Here is a 19202-nt window from a genome sequence, read left to right on the forward strand (position 1 = left end):
CAAATGAGGGTTTAAGAAGATTGGTTGGAGGGCCATATAGGATGCACTCCTGGACACAACTGAATAACTAAGTACGTAACCTGTTCCTGTAATGTGTGAATATGTTTTGGGTAAAGTTACAGGTCAGCTACCCACCACCAGTCCTCAAGTGTGTGTTTTTCGTGTTGTAAGTCAAACCATGCAGTTGATGGTATAAGTATGGCGCAATATGCAGGTACATTTGTTGATTTGCGCGGTAACGGCAGGGATGCTAGGAGAAGGTACATGAGTATTAGTCATGTTTTACTTTATTTTTCTTTGAGGCGTTCACTTTCACCTGCGTGAGTTCCGCTGACAGAAGATATATGGGTATTTTTGGTTCTACGTGCTTTTCTTAGTATATCAGACCTGACTTGGGTCCTATTTTGTGCACGGTGTGAGATCCGCTGAAGTTACTTAGTAAATATGCCGATTTGGTAATTACTTACACTGCACGTACGAGTAAATGGCTTTTCGTAACTTGAACATGGAAAGGTCAGAGTTAGTAAATGGGCCCCATGAGTCTTTTCCCAAAGAAAAGGCTGTGTTTGCATTTCTCTTTTAACCCCATAACTGCATAGGACGGGATCTCATCCTCCACAGTCAGTTCTAGGGCGGAGGACAAGATATCTCGTCCTCGGTGCCCACCTTGGGGGGCAGATTGCCCCCCTCCTCCACCTGTTGTTGCAGTGATACTCCTGATCCCCAGCCAATGAAGGGGAGGACTTCATCTTCCGTGTATGTGGCCCGGGGGGAGGGGAGGTTTTGGCCATGATGACGTCGGTGCACGCTACGTGAGCCGACATCAGGAAATTATACTTACATGGGCTTCAGCATGTAAATATAGCAGACACGTTTTTCAGTGCTGCTTGGGCATCTTCTGCCCGATTTGCCTGGGTGAGGGCTGGTTGGAAAGGGGATACTCTCCTCTTACCAACAAGCCCTCCCACAAGCAGATTGCTGGTCGAGGAACATTCGCTCCTCGACCAGCAATCCACTGCCCCACCAGGGAATAGATTTTGGGGGTGGCGGCCCTCCCAGGGCAAATAGCCCACCACCCCCACCCTAAAAAGGCAAATCCAGGTGGCACCATGATTTGTTGCATTCTATGGGGGGCAGATGGGTGCTATTTTGCACCAATTTGCCCACATGGAAGGCAAAATAAAATTGAACACTCCCAAGGTGAGGCACACTTGGAGGCATAAGGGGGCTTGCCCTGTGCCTGTGGGTCAGCCCCCCTGAGAAATCCCCCCCCAATGAGGGGCAGATCCTTTCTGCTTCTCTGGGGGGGCGAAAGTGGGGGGGTCTGGCCCCATTCAAGGGCCCCTTCATGCCAAACAGCCCTCCGCCCACCCCCAAAAAGCCACAAAGGTGTCACAATGTTGTTTTGCCCCCTTTGGGGACAGATTGGTGTCGTTTTGCACCAGTTTGCCCCTGAGGAAGGCAAAACAACATTACACTCTATAGTGGAGTGCTTGGGGATACCTAAGGGGGGGTGGCCCGTGCCTTTGGGCCCGCCCCCTTATTACTCCCCCGCAAGGACAGACAGACCCTTGCTGCTTCACTGAGGGGGCAGCATTGGGGTTCTGGTTCCATTTTGCCACCCCTGGGAAGCAGCAAGGACCACTAAACCGTCAAGGATATGATCTTGGCGGTGGGCCTCCCGGGTGGGCCCCCCAAACTCCCCACGCCCTCACCCCCCCAGAAAATGCCAACAAGATGGCTTAATGTTATTTGCCTTCATTGGGAGCAAATGACTGCTGTTTTGCACCTAAGGCAAAACAACATAGGGCAATTTTGCCAGAGGTACACTTGGGGGCATCAGGGGGGTTGGCTCTATGCCTGTAGCGCCAGCTCCTCAGGAATCCCCCCTCCCCGCCTCATGGAGGGGCATATCCTTTCTTCCCTGGTGTCGGGATCGAAATTGAGGGTCTGGTCCCATTTTGCCAACCCCGGGAAGCGGTAATGAGCACTAAGCCACCAGGGAAAAGATTTTGGGGTTGGGGGGTCATTTCATCCCCTGTCTGTCGCAGTACCCCCGGCTGTCCTGGAACTCTGGCTGGCCCACGTTCGAGCTTTTCCCTCCAAGGAGAGATGGGGACCCTGCGGGAGCTCCCTGGGACCATGCTGGACTGGGGGTGGTCAACCCACATGCGAGGCAGACGCCCAAGTCCGGGAGTAGCACCCCTGGCTGCCCTAGAGCTGTGGATGAGTTGCCTTACAGCTTTTCCCTCCTGTGAGGGATGGGGACCCTGCCGAGGATCCCTGGGACCGTGCCTGGACTTGTGGACGGTGTACCCACATTGAAGACAGGTACCCAAGTCCGAGGCCAGAACCCCCAGCCATCCTGGAGCTCTGGCGTGCTGCAGCTTTTCCCTCAGAGAGGGACAGTGACCCTTCCAGGGCTCCCTGGGACTGCCGCTGGACTTTTTTTCTGTTCCTCGCAGGTAAGTGCACCCACGCATGTGAGGTACCGTTTTCGTTGGGACACCTGTGGGAAGGTAGGACATGTGGTGGTGCCTGCGTGATTGTGATTTCCTGATTTACTGGTGGAAAATGTCTACTACTTTTTGGACTTGTGGGTAATAAAATCTAGGGCGATTTGCGCAGGTTAGACCGCTTTGGATTACCACAGGTGTCTTTTTTTCAGAAATGCATGGTGTTCAGTTTTCCTTGGTGGCTGCGACACCCTAGGCCCAAATCTATGGGTTGTGCACAGCGCCAAGTCCAGTCTTCCCCAGGGCGTTTGATGTACCAGTGGTTTAGCGTTTTCCTTCTGTGCCCAGGTCAGGGCATCCACACATGTGAGGTACCATTTCTATTGGGCACCTGTGGGAGAAGCTAGGACATTTGTTGTATGCTCTTGGTTCTGATAGCGTTTTAATACATTTCCTACTGCACCCTGTCACAAAACCCTTTAATTTCCCATATGTGACCTACATATAGTTGCTGCTTTAGGCACTGTACGCTTTTGTAACATGCACAAGTCACCTATCCTTCAAAGGGTCTGCCTGCGCTCTTTCAAAAATGCATGCTTGCCTTTCTTCACCACTTTAATTTTCCTTATTTTCAAACGCTAAGTACATCTGTTTAGGTCGTTGGCATAAACAAACTGTGTACCATGGTTCAATTGTTGGCTCGTGTTATTGTTTGTTTAGTGAAACATTACGAAAAATGTGTGATTTCCTGACTGGAAGAGTCGGGGGAATTGAGCAGTGGATTGCTTTACCTTACAAGTGCAAACATGTCCCGAACATACTTATTTCCGTCACGTTTGCAATTTCTTCCCAAACTATGGGGATTTTAGGTACATAGCGGTTGCCTGAGCTTCGCAAATGACCCCTTCCTGAATTTAGAATTATGTCTACTTTTCAGAAATGTATGCCTTTCACTGTTGCTGTTGAGCACTCCTATCCTCCTCTTCCATTCCCTGCAAGCATGTCCTATTAAAAAAAACAAAAGGGAAAAATCGCCGACCTCTCACAAAACTGATAGATGTTTTTTTGTTTCCACTCAACCTGTTCTTGAAAGCTTGGAAAATGGCGAATTCAGAACTGCAAACTATTTGTTCCTAGCTCTTACAGGAAATAAACAGGCTTCCTTGTACATAATTTTATTTGCATCTTCAGAAAAAACACAATATTGTCACTTTTTTGTTACTGTCTCACACCTTCCTACAGCAAACGAATAATCATTGTGGGTGCTGTGGGAAGAAAAGGGTGCAAATTTGGCCAGGATATCACTTGTAACAAAAATGTTACAAGGAATTGATTGCAACATACCGAAATGTTCAAAAAAGGGTTCAGCACTGGGAGTGAAAACCCTCAGCAGTTAAGGGGTTATGTTTTTTTTTTTCTTGTAAAGTGTGGAGCCTATTTGTTTAACTTTTTTGCACAAATTGATGCATTAACTGTTTGAAAATCACTTTTTTTATTATCTAAAAATGGTACCCTGAATTGTGCACATGTGGGCTATTTTTCTACGTTTACATTTGTGTTAGAAAATCTGTTGATATATAGGAGTCTTCCCATACCTTTTTAGACATTGATGCCAGAGCAGATGCACAAGATGGTCTGGCCTCCTTGTAAATAGAAGTAAATTTCGTTTGGTGTAGTTTTCTCCCATCTCTTAATTTATTTCTACTGATTTCATATTCTATGGCAATGTTTTTGTGATTCTAGTCAAAGCTTATGAATATTAATGAAAAGCCCACAATGGAGAAGGAAATAATACTTGTTTGTAATCCTAGTTCTCCATGAGGTTTAGCTTTATTGAATCCATAAACAATCCAACTGTCCTCTGGAAGAAAGTCGGGAAAGGGATTCAATTTCTGCATATTTCATATAGAAATTAACCCAACACGGACTGTGCCACAATGTAGCATTTTGGATCAGTTGTTTCTTTGTAACTGGTTGACATTAACTGCCTCTCTTGTTCCCCGTTTTTCTTTTTTGTATCTAAAAATATTTTAATTTAGAAACCATTGTGTGCTTTTTGGAAACACAATGGTTGAAAGTTAAAAAAGAAGTATAATGCCAAATGGGCCTTAATTTGTCTATTTGGAAATTCTTTATTTGTATTTATCGTTTGCTTATTAGGCATGTATACAATAAGAAAATACTGTTTCAAAGCGCCCACAGGACAAGGAGGGAGCAAGGGAGGGAAATGCATTACAACAACACAGAAGGGGGGGAGGGACAAGCCTACTATTAAGTGTTCAGAGATCAGATGCACACACAGGCCAAGGTAGTGTTTATAAATGTAATCCACTTACTCATGATGGGGTACATGGATGACGGTATGTAACTTTTTTACTTGTGACAAAATCTATGACCCTCATTAGAGTTTTGAGTAACTGTCTATCACGTCCTTGCAAATTATACACTTCCCGCTAGTTTTTATATAAAATCCTTCTTACCTCTACAGTCATTAATAATATTTTAGTAACAGACTGTTCAATTCAAGCAGACCAGCTTTTTCAGAATGGCAACAATAATTTAGTTTACCAAGTTATGCTTTGAACAGGAATTTCCTAGTCTGAGGGCCTTGTGAAGCAAAACCGGGAAGGAGGGATGTTGTTAGCTTGGTTTGAAGTTTGAAACAAGCTAAACTATCTCACAGTTTGATGGAATTGTCTCAGTCAGTTTTGCCAATGTGCCCTCCATAACTATGGCTTTGGTACCCAAATATTCTTTTTTAGATCATTTAAACGCGTAATCTCTTCAACAGAAGCCTTCTAACTGTATTCATATTATGCAGAGGTCAACATAAGGATTTGATTAGCAGCAGCTCAAAGATGCTTCTAGGTATCCGAATCACCTAGTAAGCAGGAGCAACCTTGGGGTAACCAGGATCTGTTCTATAGTGGGACACAAATTTGACTCCCATCTGAGATGAAACTATAACTTTGATTCGATCATAAAGGACCCATTATGCTTGAAATGTCGTCTTAATATGTCTTAATACTCATTTATACACATTCCCAAACATACAGCTAATGTTACTTCGGTAGATTTGTACAGCACCAATTGGCCTGAGAAGCCATATTTAGCTCCTGGTCGCTGTTGTCTAGCCAACCAGGCTCTCATAGACTATAACTAGGAGCTAAATAGCTCCCAGCAATTTCGATCCCTGTTGTGCCATATCACTGTAGCCCCTCATTGCCCAGAACTTCATTGTGCTATTTAAAACCCAGCCATACCCTTACATTTGTTAATGGCCTGTTTATTTTGCTAGTCCTGCAAACTAAATGTATTCAAGGACCTCTTATAAAACCTATTGTACTGTCCTCTTAGTCACACATCAGTCATTGTTAAATGAAGTATATGAAGTCGTGTTTGGAGGCTAGGACGCTTTGAGTTGTGGACCTGCAGTAGTCTGTCCTTGCTGTCCATTATTCCCTCTGGAGAGGGCGGACTTGAAATAGGGATTACATCTCGGAGCGCGTGGTGTGCACAGTGTGTTTCTCGTGTTTGGAGGCTAGGGCGCTTTGAGCTGTGGACCTGCAATAGTCTGTCCTTGCTATCCATTATTCCCTCTGGAGAGGGTGGACTTCAAATAGGGATTACATCGCGGAGCGCGCAGTGTGTTTCTCGTGTTCCTCTGGGAGCGGGGAAGGAGCAAGGAAGGAGAAATCTCATGCTCGCCTGCAGGTACTTTTCTACATGACTTTGTAAACTTTAAGGCCCCAGCCCATACTACACTATCTGCTGCTGCCAATTTTGACCATATAGACTGCTCAGACAGCCACCGTAAGGGACCCTCGAGAGTGTGACGGTCATTACTGCCATAGCCCTTGGTTCCCGTTTATCGGCCATCGTAAGGGAACCCTGGGAGTGTGACAGTTATACTGCCATAGCCTTCGGCCCCGGTGTGGGTCTGCTTTGTTGATACATGTGGATTACTGGAATAACAGTTAGCGAATACCTCAACCGAAACCCCCCGCCCCCCGGACCCCACCCCTCCTTCACCCCTCCTCTTCTCCAAGCTCCGGTAATAAAGATACTAAAAATGCCGGGCAAAGCAACAAACCGTAATAAAACAGCGACAACACATGGAAGGAAACCCTATGGTCTACGCTCTAACAAAGTGACTGATATGGGCAATAGTGGGCCTTGGAAAGCGGGGGAACGAAAGAAACTGGAGATAAGCTCATGGTCCCTCAAATGGGACCATTGTATGCCTATTTCCCTAGTAAACCTGCGGAAGGAGGGGCCACGACTGGGCCGAATTAATGCAATACCTCCCAATTAGAAGGAGAAGGCAGCTACCCCCCTTAAATTTGGACAATGATTCCCTACTACAATTGTGCTATGCACTGCAAGAACGTTGGGAACACAAGAGGGGAAACAAGCTGGAGAAAAGATACCGGCTCACCCTGTAACTAGCGATAATGCATCAGACATACAGGAGAGGGAAGGGGCCACCATAGCCTTGCCAGAGGAATTAGTGGAAGCTCCAATGCCAGAGGATAAAGAACTCCCCATCTATGTGTCATCAGCATCCTAAACGGAGACTTCTTCTACTACACCTGCAATACCTCCTAGGGTACCCCGCCTATCAGCTATCCCCAATATGTTTCATTCAGAAAACTTGTCACGTGATCCTGTACAATCGGAGTATAGTACACACAAAGCCTCACAAACGAGCAATGCCACACTCAATTTTGCCATTAAAATCTTACTAAAATGATGTGGAACGATGGATGAGGACCTAAAAGCACAGGGGAGGGTGAGTCTTGTCCTCCACAAACTCCTGAGACCACCTAATAAAATGCCCACTATCCCCTCTATCGATCTGAGGGGAACACCGCCATCTGCCAACCCGCAAAATAGTCGGGATAGGGTAAATCCATCGCCGACTGTGGACAAGGATATTACAACCCAGGAGGAGAATGGTCCTCCTTTGGCAGCTGTGGGGGAGCCAGCGATTGGGGCTCATCCATCTAGGAAACAGAGGAGACAGGCTAATAAATGTTTGGAGAAAGCTAATCCGCCTCCTCGAAATTCCACCCCACGACACCCAGGTAAAAACATCTCCAAGTGATGTAGATTTTGTGTACCCATCACAAATAAATGGAGTGAAATTTACAACAATCCACTTCTGTTTGCCCGAAACTGCATCTATGATAAGGGCGAATCGGGCATCGCTGGGATATTTAGGATATGTGTTGCATGTGCCTATACCGACAGAGTCGAAGTTGGAAAATTGTCCGAAATGCACTTGCCCTGCCATAATAACTTTGACAAAACCTGCTCAAAGGCTCAGTGATGAGGTGAGGGTGAGCAAGGGTGGGAGTGGTTACAAGGAAAGGAATGTCTGCTCAGAAAAAAAGAGGATGAACATCGACCATCATTTGCTGTAACACGGGGGGCTTTAGCCATTGGTTGAATGAGGGGGCCTCCCGTGACTTTCTACTGACAGCAGACCTATTCCTATTACAGGAAACGTGGGTAACTTTTGACTTGGAATTCGATGGCTATATAACCTATCAATCCATGGCAATAAGGGGAGAAATGCGAAAACCAAAGGGGGGCCTTTTGACATGTTAACTCTTCATATAACCGTAAATTGATCTATCAGGATATTCCGGGGGGAAATATCTTGGTGATCCAGATAGCCCGCCGGGTGGTTGGGCAGGGTGTAATGAAATCCTGATCATTAACATCTATGACCCCCCTGGGGAGTTGAACACTGAAATACTGTGGGATAAACTTGACACATTGCTAACCATTTGGTGTATGGAGGAAAAAGCGACATGCATTATGCTTTGTGGCGACTTGAATGCCAAATGCCTTGACCTGGAGGGCTGCGGGAATTATCCTTATGTACAGAACATATGTAAAATACACCTGCATCAGAGTAATAGCAAAGGGAGAATATGGTTGGACATTCTTAACGAATGGAATTTGACTTTACTAAATGGATGTACAAGGGGGGGACACACCGGGCAAAGAAACCTGGGCAGTAGGAAAAAGGCGCTCTGTGATTGACTACATGGCTGTTTCTGAGTGTCTCTTGGGATATGTGACACATCTAAGTGTTCGATTGAACAACTACAGTGACCATGGCACCCTAACGTTCAGTGTGGATGGAGGTGGGGAAGTGGCCGAGGGGGGGGCATTTGCAGAGCGATAATACCTAACCATGCTGGAAACAGGATCAGGTGGACCCAGCGAAACATTAAGATGAACAATATCTCCTTCCCCAACCATACTAAAATTAAAGAGCTAATGAGGGGAAAGATCCCAGAGGAAATTGAATGTTAGCTATCAGATTTAACTCTCTTTTTAAGGGTAGCCCTGCCCCGGGGCGGAGTTGGAAGAAGGGGGGAACATTAACCTTTGATGTAAACATAAGAGACCAGAAACGCATGATGCGACGAGCCCTAAGAGCTATAAGAATGCAAAAACTGCTGAAGTCAACGAAGGTTTGTTAATAATGAGGTCACAGAGATAAAACAAAACTATCGTAGGTGGTTAAGAAGGTATCGCCAGACACTAAAAAGAAACCAATGGCAGAAGTTTGCCGAAGCCCTATGTAGTAGGAATAGCCATAGAATTTGGCATATTCTAGCCCAGGTGGGGGGAGAACAGAAGCTGAGGGTCCTTAACCCCATTTCCGGGGAAAAATGGGTTGAGTATATTTCCATTAATTTCAATAAAGAACGCTACTAACACTAGCAGCCTGAGAGGATTAAAGACCTGGCCTCTCCCTCTTAGTTATAAGATCATAAAACAGACCATTATGAATTTGAAAACATCCAATGCTCCAGGCCCAAATGGCTTAGCCAATGCTGTATTAAAAAGGGTCTCACAAAATTGGGCACATGTATTGCTTACTCTCTACTCCAGAATATGTAGAACCCGTCAGTTTCCCTCCTCTTGGAAGAAATCTGTGTTAATCCCAGTATATAAAAAGGGTGAGCGGACATCCGCCGCTAATTATCGACAACTCTCCATGCTGGACATAACTAGTAAAATCTTTAACACCTTGGTTCTTAAAGAAATAGAAACCTGGGTTACTGAAAAACAGATTCTTAACTACGCCCAAACGGGCTTTAGGCCAGGGGCTAGTACTACCCATAATATCAGGCTCCTTGACCAATTAATTAACAATACTACAAGTAGTAAGGAGGCCACTTTGTATATTGCCTTTGTAGACTTTCAGCAGTGCCTTTGACCTGGTTGGGCGGGATATCCTGTGGTCGAAAAAGGGCTATGGACTGCCCTAGGTGGATCCTAAATATACTAATAGCCCTGCATAGTAATACCACCACTAGGGTCCGACTTAACGACCAAGGCGAAGTGTCCGATAAAATTAACACCAAAATAGGTGTAAAGCAGGGCTGCGTAACTGCGCCTATGCTTTACAACCTATATATAGCTGACCTGTTGGTGCATATATCATTAAAGTCAAATTGCCCTCCCAAATTGGGTGAGACTCCCATTCCAGGAATGCTCTATGCAGACGACTTGATCCTATTTGATCATACGTTGTCTGCATAAAGAGTATGCTGAATTAATTATTAGTCTATTCTACACAGCTAGGCCTCGTAATCAATCTGGAAAAAAACAAAATAATGACAAGTGCACGAAAGGGCCCCAGATGAACTGGCATAGACTCCCAACATGTGAAAAATTGCGGTGGTGGAGCAATACCCCTGTTTGGGGCTAGACTTTAAAGCATCATCAGACTATGAAGCCATAATAAGACGTAAAAAACGGAGAGCAAAATTGCTGTCTCCAGGCATGTACATTTTCAAAGGGTTCATTCAGCAGGTTTTAGTATGGCTGGCATATTGAAATTGTACCAGCAATGCGTTGTACCTGCCATCCTTTATGGCCTGGAGGCATTGTCTATGCAAGATCGAACATGGCTTAACATCCTAGAAGTCCACTATTGGCGTACTGTGTTTGGCTTGGGACCCTCCTGTTCGGTCCAAAATCTGCGTTTAGAATTGGGCCTTATCTCATTGAGAGGGATGGCACTACATGCGCAAGGCTCTTTCTACTTGAAAGCACAAGCAGATCCTAGCTGTAAACTGTTTAAACTGGCAGGGAATAACTATGACATAGAAAAACATCCACGGGGCCGTACTTACAAAGAGCTGAATTAATCATTATTTAGAGAGATTGATTGGATCCTATGAAAAATTGAGACACCTGCCTTATATCCAACAAAAAAAAGCATTTGAGGACAAACTAAATAAGTGGGATTGGTGTGCGAATTCAGACCACTTATCTAAATTGAGTGGATATGAGACAGTCTCTCATGTAATGTATAGATTTTTAAAACCTCAGGCCCATCTACTCCTATGCCCGCCCCTTGAAGTGAGACACTTCTTATTGAGATTAAGAACTAACCAGTTACCGGTCCTTACCATCATTGGCCCACGGCTGAAGATACCACATGAGGCTAGGCTATGTCGAATCTGCCAGGGAGCAGGAGTACTTGAATCCATCCGCCATGTACTATCACTCTGTCCTAAACTGGGTACCACATATAGGAGTGCATATGGAAAATGGGTCCATAATTATTAGGCGATAGGAGAGGAAGATTTCTGGTATGTCTGCTTGAACACCGACTCCCTAGGCCTCCAGCTTGCGCTCTTTAGCGTGTGGACACAAATTAAGCCCCTACTCCTGGTATGATCTAACCGATATTGGATGCTGGTATTCCGATTATCTGGAGGACTCCCCTCCGCCCCCTTCATCAGGGTTTATATTGATCCACCTGACTGTTATAAGAAGGAAACGGATACTTCTCTAGATGGGATATGGGTACTGGTCGGCTGGCCAATTCCCATACCTCGAGAACATGAACATGACTGTGCTATTTAATCCGTAATATTGTATAAATAAGTCTAATATATTTTAGATTATTCAGATTTTGTATTTTCTTATGTTGTATTTTGTATTTCTGTATCTGCTTATATTTTTGTTTGTTTTGTTTATATATCATTGTGTGTTTGAGAAATGTATGAGTTGTGTAAAATCCTATTCTGGATTATATCACAATAAAGTATTTATTATTATATGAAGTATATAGCGTCTGCCCAAAAAAATTTATCCTATCGTGTAATTGTGTGATAACATAATTATGTACTTTTTCCCCCAGAGAAATCCATCATGGCGGCTGTGACTTGAGTCCTGTCAGATCCAAGGGGAGACTGGTGCAAAACATGGAGAGACAGACCCCTGGTGATGCAAGTGGAAAGTGGAATCAGTTTGTAAGCAGTTATCCATGGTGTACAGAGCCCTCTGGTGAGGAGGATACTCGACGCACTGACTACAAGTCAAGTCAACTCCATGCAAACAGCCACCTTTCAACATTGGGAGATTCTTGGAGCAATTCTCCGAATGGCGCACCACCTGTCCCAGGAGATTGTAGTCCTAAAGACATGGCCAATGAACACAAGAGCAGGGACTGCACCACTAGTCTCAGGCACATCAAACCCTTGGAAGTGGAGACCTATGGTCCGTTACTGGCCACTGAAGAGGTTTCCAGTGAGATGGAAGAGCTGGTTTGTGAGAATATGCGCAGTCAGAAGCAGGATGATTCACCAGAGGTTCTAGGAGGGGACCATAATATACCTGGTTATGTGAACTGTGACCTTTCTGGTAGAGAAAGGTGTGGCTGGTCACCACAGTCAGTGAATGAAAAGCAGTGCTTAACAGACGACAACATCCCAAAACCAGGCATCACCAGTTGTAGCTGCCAGGGTAGAAATTCGGACCCAGAACATCTGTATTCTGCATGCAGAACTTGCTTCTGCAGTTTTTCTTGCCACCACTTCACTTACGAGCATGGAGACCATTACTGCCCTGACCCACTTGGGTCACAGGATGGCCAAGAGGACGATGAGGAGGAGGCACAATATGATGATGTTGGACCAGAAGAAGCGATGCAAAGACAGCATGGCGAGCATTCTATCAGGAAAAAGGGTGGTAAGCGGCAGAGAAACCGGTCTGCCACAAAAGACCGAGAAGAAGTGAAGGATGAAGCTAAGAAGGAATGTCGCACCCCTTCAACAAAGCACAGGTTGTCTCGGAAGAAAAGCCACATGGACGGAAGGCGTCACTTGCGACCAGAGGTGCCCAAGCAAGTTGAGGAGCTGGCCATCTTTTGCGTCTCCTCTTTCCGAATGTTTATTGACCTTGTTGTCTTTATCACCCACCGGTGTGGGGAGTATGTGGAATCGGGTGCCATCGTTCTTTACACGTTTTGCCACCTCAAAACCTGTAACCTGGATTCTGTCAGGGTCTCTCTGCAGAACTCTGTTCAGGGACTTGGACTGTGGACAAGGAGCCTGTCTCTGAAGCTGAAGCATTGGGGGTTCTCCTGGGGGGCTGTGGCATTTAGGCTCTTAAAGATGCTCTGTGCTCTGCTTTTCCTGGTCTTAATGCTCTTCATAGGCTGTCTGCGACTTTGCTGGCGGCATGTAAAGTCTGTTGTTGGATCAGTAGCAGAGAAGGTTTTCAGGGCTGGTAGTGCTAAGCGATCCACATCCCCTTGTGGTCTGCCTTTTTTGCATAGAGCGTGGGACTCGTTCAGGGAATGGAAGGCTTGCAAGTATTTGACAGGACTGTTGCGGAAGTGGTTGTGGAACCCATGGACTTCCAAGAAGTTACAAACTGAAGCAGGGACGACACCAGCTGCAACAGGCTCCCCCAGTGCAGGTTGCCGTTTCCCATCCACTGGTGAGGTGGAGCGTCTTCTGGCTCTGTCGGACATCCCAGAAGAAGAGCTGAACCCATTCCAGGTCCTGGGAGTAGAGATGAATGCTTCAGACACAGAGCTCAAGAAAGCTTATCGTCAGCTGGCTGTGCTGGTAAGTGTCAATTTATATCTGTTCCAAGCATAGAGTTGCAACAGAGTATACGTCTTCATAAATGCTTTTTGGGGCACACACCTGGAACTTTTTTCGTTTAAAATGTGCAATTCTCTCATTTGATCTGTTATGTACAGTTGTTTTTCAGTTTTACGTAGTTACATTTCCGTAACTTATGCCTTATTCTATTGCAAACCATGAAGAGAACTCTTGTCTCTCTGGGGATCCAACCTCTATCCCTTGACTGCTGTCACTCTGATGCTGGGTTCCTGGCATGATGTCACAGTGGCGTTGGGGTCCTTGGTGGTGCTTGGTCTTCTATTAGACATGTCACATTTGGTACACTCGGAGAAGAGATGTGAATTGCTGCTTTCTTAGAGCGGTAATGTATGACGAAAGACACAGTCCCATACGATTAGATCACCTTCTACTTCCACTTCAAAAGAAGATGCCTCAAAGGTTACCTTGCATTGTGGACACCTAAGGAGGGATGGTTTATCGTTGCCCACACTACTATCTTCGTTTTCTGCAGGTTCACCCTGATAAGAACACCCACCCACGAGCAGAGGAGGCCTTCAAGGTGGTGAGAGCTGCCTGGGACATCGTAAGCAACCCGGAAAAACGCAAGGAATATGAAATGTAAGTCTGGCGAGATGGCAGGTGTGGGAGGGACACGAGGGTGACTAGTTCCGAATTGATAGTGAGCAGTCTAGCTAGGTCATACATTTCCACCTAGAATTCAGAGACCACTAAACATTGCACCTTCCTCAGGATGCTGGGGCTTTCCATGCTCCATATGTATAGGTTTCGTCAGCCAATCAAAGCTTATTATTAGGATCTCAGAATATTTCTACTTTTGTTACTCAGAGAATGCACATGTTTGTTTCTAATATTAACCTTTTGAGTCCATTCTGCACTTCGATTCCTTGAGGCAGAATGTTGGTTAAGCCTGGTGTATTACAATTTTTTGCATTCTAAAAACTTTCACATGCAAGTTCTTTAATAAAAATGCTGTTAAAAATAGAGCTCTCTATCCAGGTTTGTTTGCTATTGCATTGTGCCACCTAATGGTTAAGTCTGAGTCTTTCTGTTAATAATAAACAATGTCAGACCGATAAGGGATAATTAAAATTATTGTAATGGGTAGCTTGCAAGCCACTCTAGTCTAGCTGTTTCCATTTAGCTTGTCTTTCACATAAAGCGTTCTTGGAAAGTAAGCCCACCAATAATAGCCCTTATAATTTACTGTGTGAAGCAATCTTTCCTTGCACTGATTATGGTTCACTTGAGGAATGGGGAATGTATTCAGCATGTAAGGAAACGTTCTAGTCCATAGAAAATACGTATCACTCTTATAACGTGTCTCTTAAATTGCCAAATTGCGGAGAGCCGTGCCATTTACTGGCAGGGAGGGAAAACTGCTTCATATCCCAGTTTTAACTATCAAATAATGAGTAGCATGCCAGGGTGCATGTATGCTTACAAAATTGCACCGCAGGTGCAGGCATGTACACATGCCAGCTCACTCCCCACCCCTCTGCCAATCAGTGAGGATTGGAAGCTTCTTTACTCTTGCCTCAGCTATTAAAGAAATGTAATGCAAGCCAGCTGCTGCTATTCCGTTTTGTTTTCAGCTGTTCTGTTTCTGCTCCTCGCTGCTATTTTGTTGGGCTCCACAGACTAGGTCACAAAACTGCATGTTCAAGCAATGCGTTTTGTGCTGGAAGGAATAAGCAACAGCTGACCTTTGTAGTTACTGCTTCTTCTGTCTGCGGGGAAAAGTCACCTAATAAAACTCTATGCTCTTTCTGCAACATATCCATCAAGGTTGCTTATGTACACTCGCATGCATTCCAGAGGGGAGCCTGGTCCACTACAATGCTTTATTCTATTGTAACAAACAGAAGGGAAGCGCTTAATTGTATTGTAATGAACAGGAGGAAAGCGGTGATCTCGTAGGTCGGGCCTCAAAATTTCACTCTCCAACAAAGTTCCCTCTAAGCTGTGCACATGTGCGCTTGCACAGCTTGCTTCTGGGTTCCGCTCAAGATTTTTAGCAGCGCACACAGGCAATTCTCACCTATTCAAAAAGATTTCACAAAAATTACCAGGCATTTTTCTCTTAAAATACCAAACTAATCTTGATATTCTGGTACAGATCATTTGCATTACCATACTAGGCAAGTGTGACCTAAAAAAACCTAAAAACGCCAACAACAGAATCCACTCACAAGAGGTTAAAATCGAATATGAAAAACTGGCTCCATGAACAGAAGAATCTAACCAAGATATGCCTGGACACATTAACCAAATAATGTTCCCTCCCCACCCATGACTCTGATACTTGACTCTACCACGCTTTTACCATATCACTCCAACTTCTGCCCGCTGAACACATTTAGATCAACGTAGACTCGTCCTCGCTTGGCTCTACGAAAGGTTACCAGACTTACCTACATCCACTTGCTTTATATTTGTTGTAGGTATGAATAACGTTCAAGTGCCAACATTTCTGTTGCTTTTTGATGCCTTACCGAAAGCATCACCCATACTAGGTAACCCAACTGTCAGCCAAATATTGGAAACTGACTGTCAGTAAGCAGGCTGCTTCGATGTGTAGCCTCATTTAATGCTTCCTCTTCTTTGTACATATGTTATGCAAGTGCTTTTCAGCGGTTCCCTTGCAAGTTAACACATCATAAAACTCAAATGCATTTGCCATCTAAGGATTTTGAGTAGACGCTAACATTACCCTATAAGTGGAGAACAACATTGCAATATCATTTACTTGGCCTACAAAGGATAAAGGGATATGGACTGTGCCTGGCATTTCTCCTCTATTATTAAAATTGTTTTTACACAATCTGCATCTTTTCCAAGTGTTCAGAGTTCCATTGCGCATACACCTTAACTCGCTGCTATACGAAAACCGCTTCACTGAGCACTTGTATAATACTATAGGGTTGTAGGCGTATGTTGCAAGAAATTAACTGCAGAATAAATGTGTACGTGCAGATTCATTACATTGTCTCAAAATGCACATAATATTGTAATGGGATATTTACATATATTTTGCTTGCAAAGTATTGTTGGTATGCAAATATCCCAATGAGTGTTTAATGCTACAATCCCTCACATTTTACAGTGCTCTGTCAACTAGTATCAGAACACAGCACAAGAGCCGGGGGAAGAAGGGTTACAGGCGGAAGAGCAAAGGAGAAAACTCCTTGATGATGAACAAATAAAAGTTAAAAAACCAAGTCAAACGTTTCGGCATTCTAGGGAAGTAAATGTGTTTGTTTTCTAAAGGGTAGAAAACCACACCTTCGAGGGGATTGGGTCCTCCGACGTATTCCATATCTATGACGGGTAATGTCCACAGCTGTGCTGCTTCGGAAAATCGCGACGTCTGCGTCCTGCGTCGATGCGCCATCCCCGAGGACCTCCTCCGACGGCCGACGTCACCCGATGTGATAAGTAGGACGCACAATGCCCATAGCCTCAGTTTAGTTTTTTCCGCGAACGTGTTCACTTCGTGAATCTCGGTACGCCTCGACTCTTTGGAGTTTGCTGTTTTCTTCTCGATTCGTTGAACCTGTTCAGTTTTTTGTGAAGACCTGTTTGTGGCGATGTCTACTTCGTCTTCAACCCCGCGTCCGGGCTTCAAGAAATGCGGGGACTGTGGGTCCAAGATGTCAGTCATAGACTCGCACGACGCCTGCCTCTGCTGCCTCGGTGAGGCCCACGATACAGACAACTGTGTTGACTGCCAGTCGCTCACGGCAAAGGCCTTGCGGGAACGCAAGAAGAAGCTGTCGGTAGGTCGGGTGTCTAAGCCCCGGAAGTCGAGGTCTGCGGGGTTTTTGACGGATGACTCGAGAGGCGAGACTCTGCGTCATCGTCGGAAGTCCAGTGGGTTTCCTTCCAGGAGTTGGTCTCGCCACTCCTCCGCCTCTTCGAGGCATTCCTGGAAGCGCCAGCATCGGTCGCCTTCCCCGTCCTCTTCCGAGGACTCCGCCTGTCGGCGGGTCGCTTATCCCTCCATGCAAGCGACACCGGAGGAATGGGCTTCCTTCGGGAAGCAGATGCTAGCGATTCTTGAATCGCAGGGCACCGGTCCGTCCGTGCCTCCGAGTGGGGTCGGTCGGCACCGGTCGAGAGACACCGCTCGTACGCCTTTGGGCTCAGGTGGTCGGCACGGCTTGCGGGAGAAGTCCCGCTCGGACAAGGGTAGCTGTTCTCGCCATGCCCGTTCCAGGTCCCGGTCCTCAACGCGCTCGAGACCGTGTGATCCTGTGCCGTCTTCAAAGAAGACGTCGACGCCTGTGGCGCCGAGGTCGTCGACGATTTCTCTCGAGGCTCCACCTCCGAGGGGGTCTGTCGGCACCTAGGTCGTCGAGAGACCCGCTCGGAGCTCCGGCTTCGAGGCCTGTGTCGACGCTGTTGATGCTGGCGGCGCTGCAGCTGACGTCGAGGCCGTGTCTGTCGACGCCGGCGCCGACTCGTTCGGCGTCCTCAACGCCTTTCGAGGCGGTGGTGTTGGAGGGGCACCGTGGCACAGGGTTAGCCACTAGACAGGCTCTGGCTAAGGTCAGGCACAGCTTTGGTCCCCAGATGTCTTCCTTCCACCGTCTGGAGTACATTTCAGAGGGTGATGAAGGCTCCGATGACGGCTTGGTTCCGGTTACGGTACCAGATGAGCTTATCTCGGGCCATAGCGTGTTTTATGACCTGTGGCAGGCACTGCATGATGCCAGTGGACTGGACACTTCTCCGGAGGTGGAGTTTTGTAGGCCGGAGCCTGGCACTCATGCCGATTCTTCATATTGGCGCCTTATGTCTCGAGTTACCGAGTACTTGGGTTGGTCGGCTCCCCCAGGGGAGTTCGTTCAGGATGATCTCACGGACATCCTTGATCTTGGTCCCCCCACTGACCCGGTATTGCTGTTTCATATGGCTCTGCAGAGAAGGGTGGCGGCGGCTTGGACTGCTCCGGAGAGTCTCCCGGCAGTGGGCAAGTCTTTGTCGCGAAAATACCGTCCAGCCAGTAGCGACCCCTGCTACTTGTCCAGGCACCCCACTCCGGAGAGTCTGGTGGTGCAGGCGGCTACTGCCCCGGCAAAGCAGGCGTCGTATCCTACCATCCCTTCAGATAGGCACGACAAGCGTTTTGACGGCTGGGCGAAGAAAGTGTTTTCTTCAGGGGGTATGGCGCTTCAGGCTGCCAACTCCATACGTGCCTTGTCTCGTTTCATACACACTCTGTGGAACTGTGTTGCATTAGCGGCTGAACATATTCCCGAAGGGGACGAACGGGATGGTTTACTTGCTATGGTTCAGGATGGCAAGGATGCCATGTGTGAGGCCGTTCAGTCGGGTTTGGACATGGCAGATTGTGTCAGCCGGTCCATGGCGATGAGCACCGTAATATGCAGGTTTGCGTGGTTGCGGAAGTCTGGGTTTGCTTCTGATGTGCAGTCCCGGCTCCTCAACATGCCATTTGACGGTGAACATCTTTTTGGCAGCAAGGCTGACGAGAGCCTTGAGAGGTTGCAGACCTCCAAAGCTGCGGCAAAGTCGTTGGGTGCTGCAGTTCGACAACCTCTGCCTTTTCGTCTAGGGGACAGCAATGGAGGGGTGGTTCCTTTCGCTATTACTCGTCCTTCAGTAAAGCGAGAGAAGCTAGCAGTCAAAGAGGCCACCGTAAGAGTGCCAGAGGTGGAAACAAGGGTACTTGAGGTGCCAAGGCCGCTCGGGCAGTTGCCTCTTTGCCCTCAGGCAACGCCGCAGCCTCTACCACTCAGTCATGAGGCCAGGTCCCATGGTTCGCCGGTTGGGGGAAGGCTTGCGC

General features: G+C 46.5%; 1 protein-coding gene across 2 annotated transcripts in view; it reads left to right on the top strand.

Annotated features, from left to right (window-relative positions):
- Positions 1–19202, top strand: part of DNAJC14 (DnaJ heat shock protein family (Hsp40) member C14) — a 215996-nt gene that overhangs the window by 82810 nt on the left and 113984 nt on the right. For both annotated transcript variants that reach the window (XM_069653711.1, XM_069653712.1), the window contains exons 2-3: positions 11638–13351; positions 13884–13990. In XM_069653711.1, the coding sequence (XP_069509812.1) occupies positions 11702–13351; positions 13884–13990 (1757 nt within the window). In that variant the 5' untranslated portion in view covers positions 11638–11701. The remainder of the gene's footprint in view (positions 1–11637; positions 13352–13883; positions 13991–19202) is intronic.

The sequence above is a fragment of the Ambystoma mexicanum genome, chromosome 3q (assembly GCF_040938575.1).
Source record: "Ambystoma mexicanum isolate Mex_15411 chromosome 3q, UKY_AmexF1_1, whole genome shotgun sequence".
Taxonomy (NCBI): Eukaryota; Metazoa; Chordata; class Amphibia; order Caudata; family Ambystomatidae; genus Ambystoma; species Ambystoma mexicanum.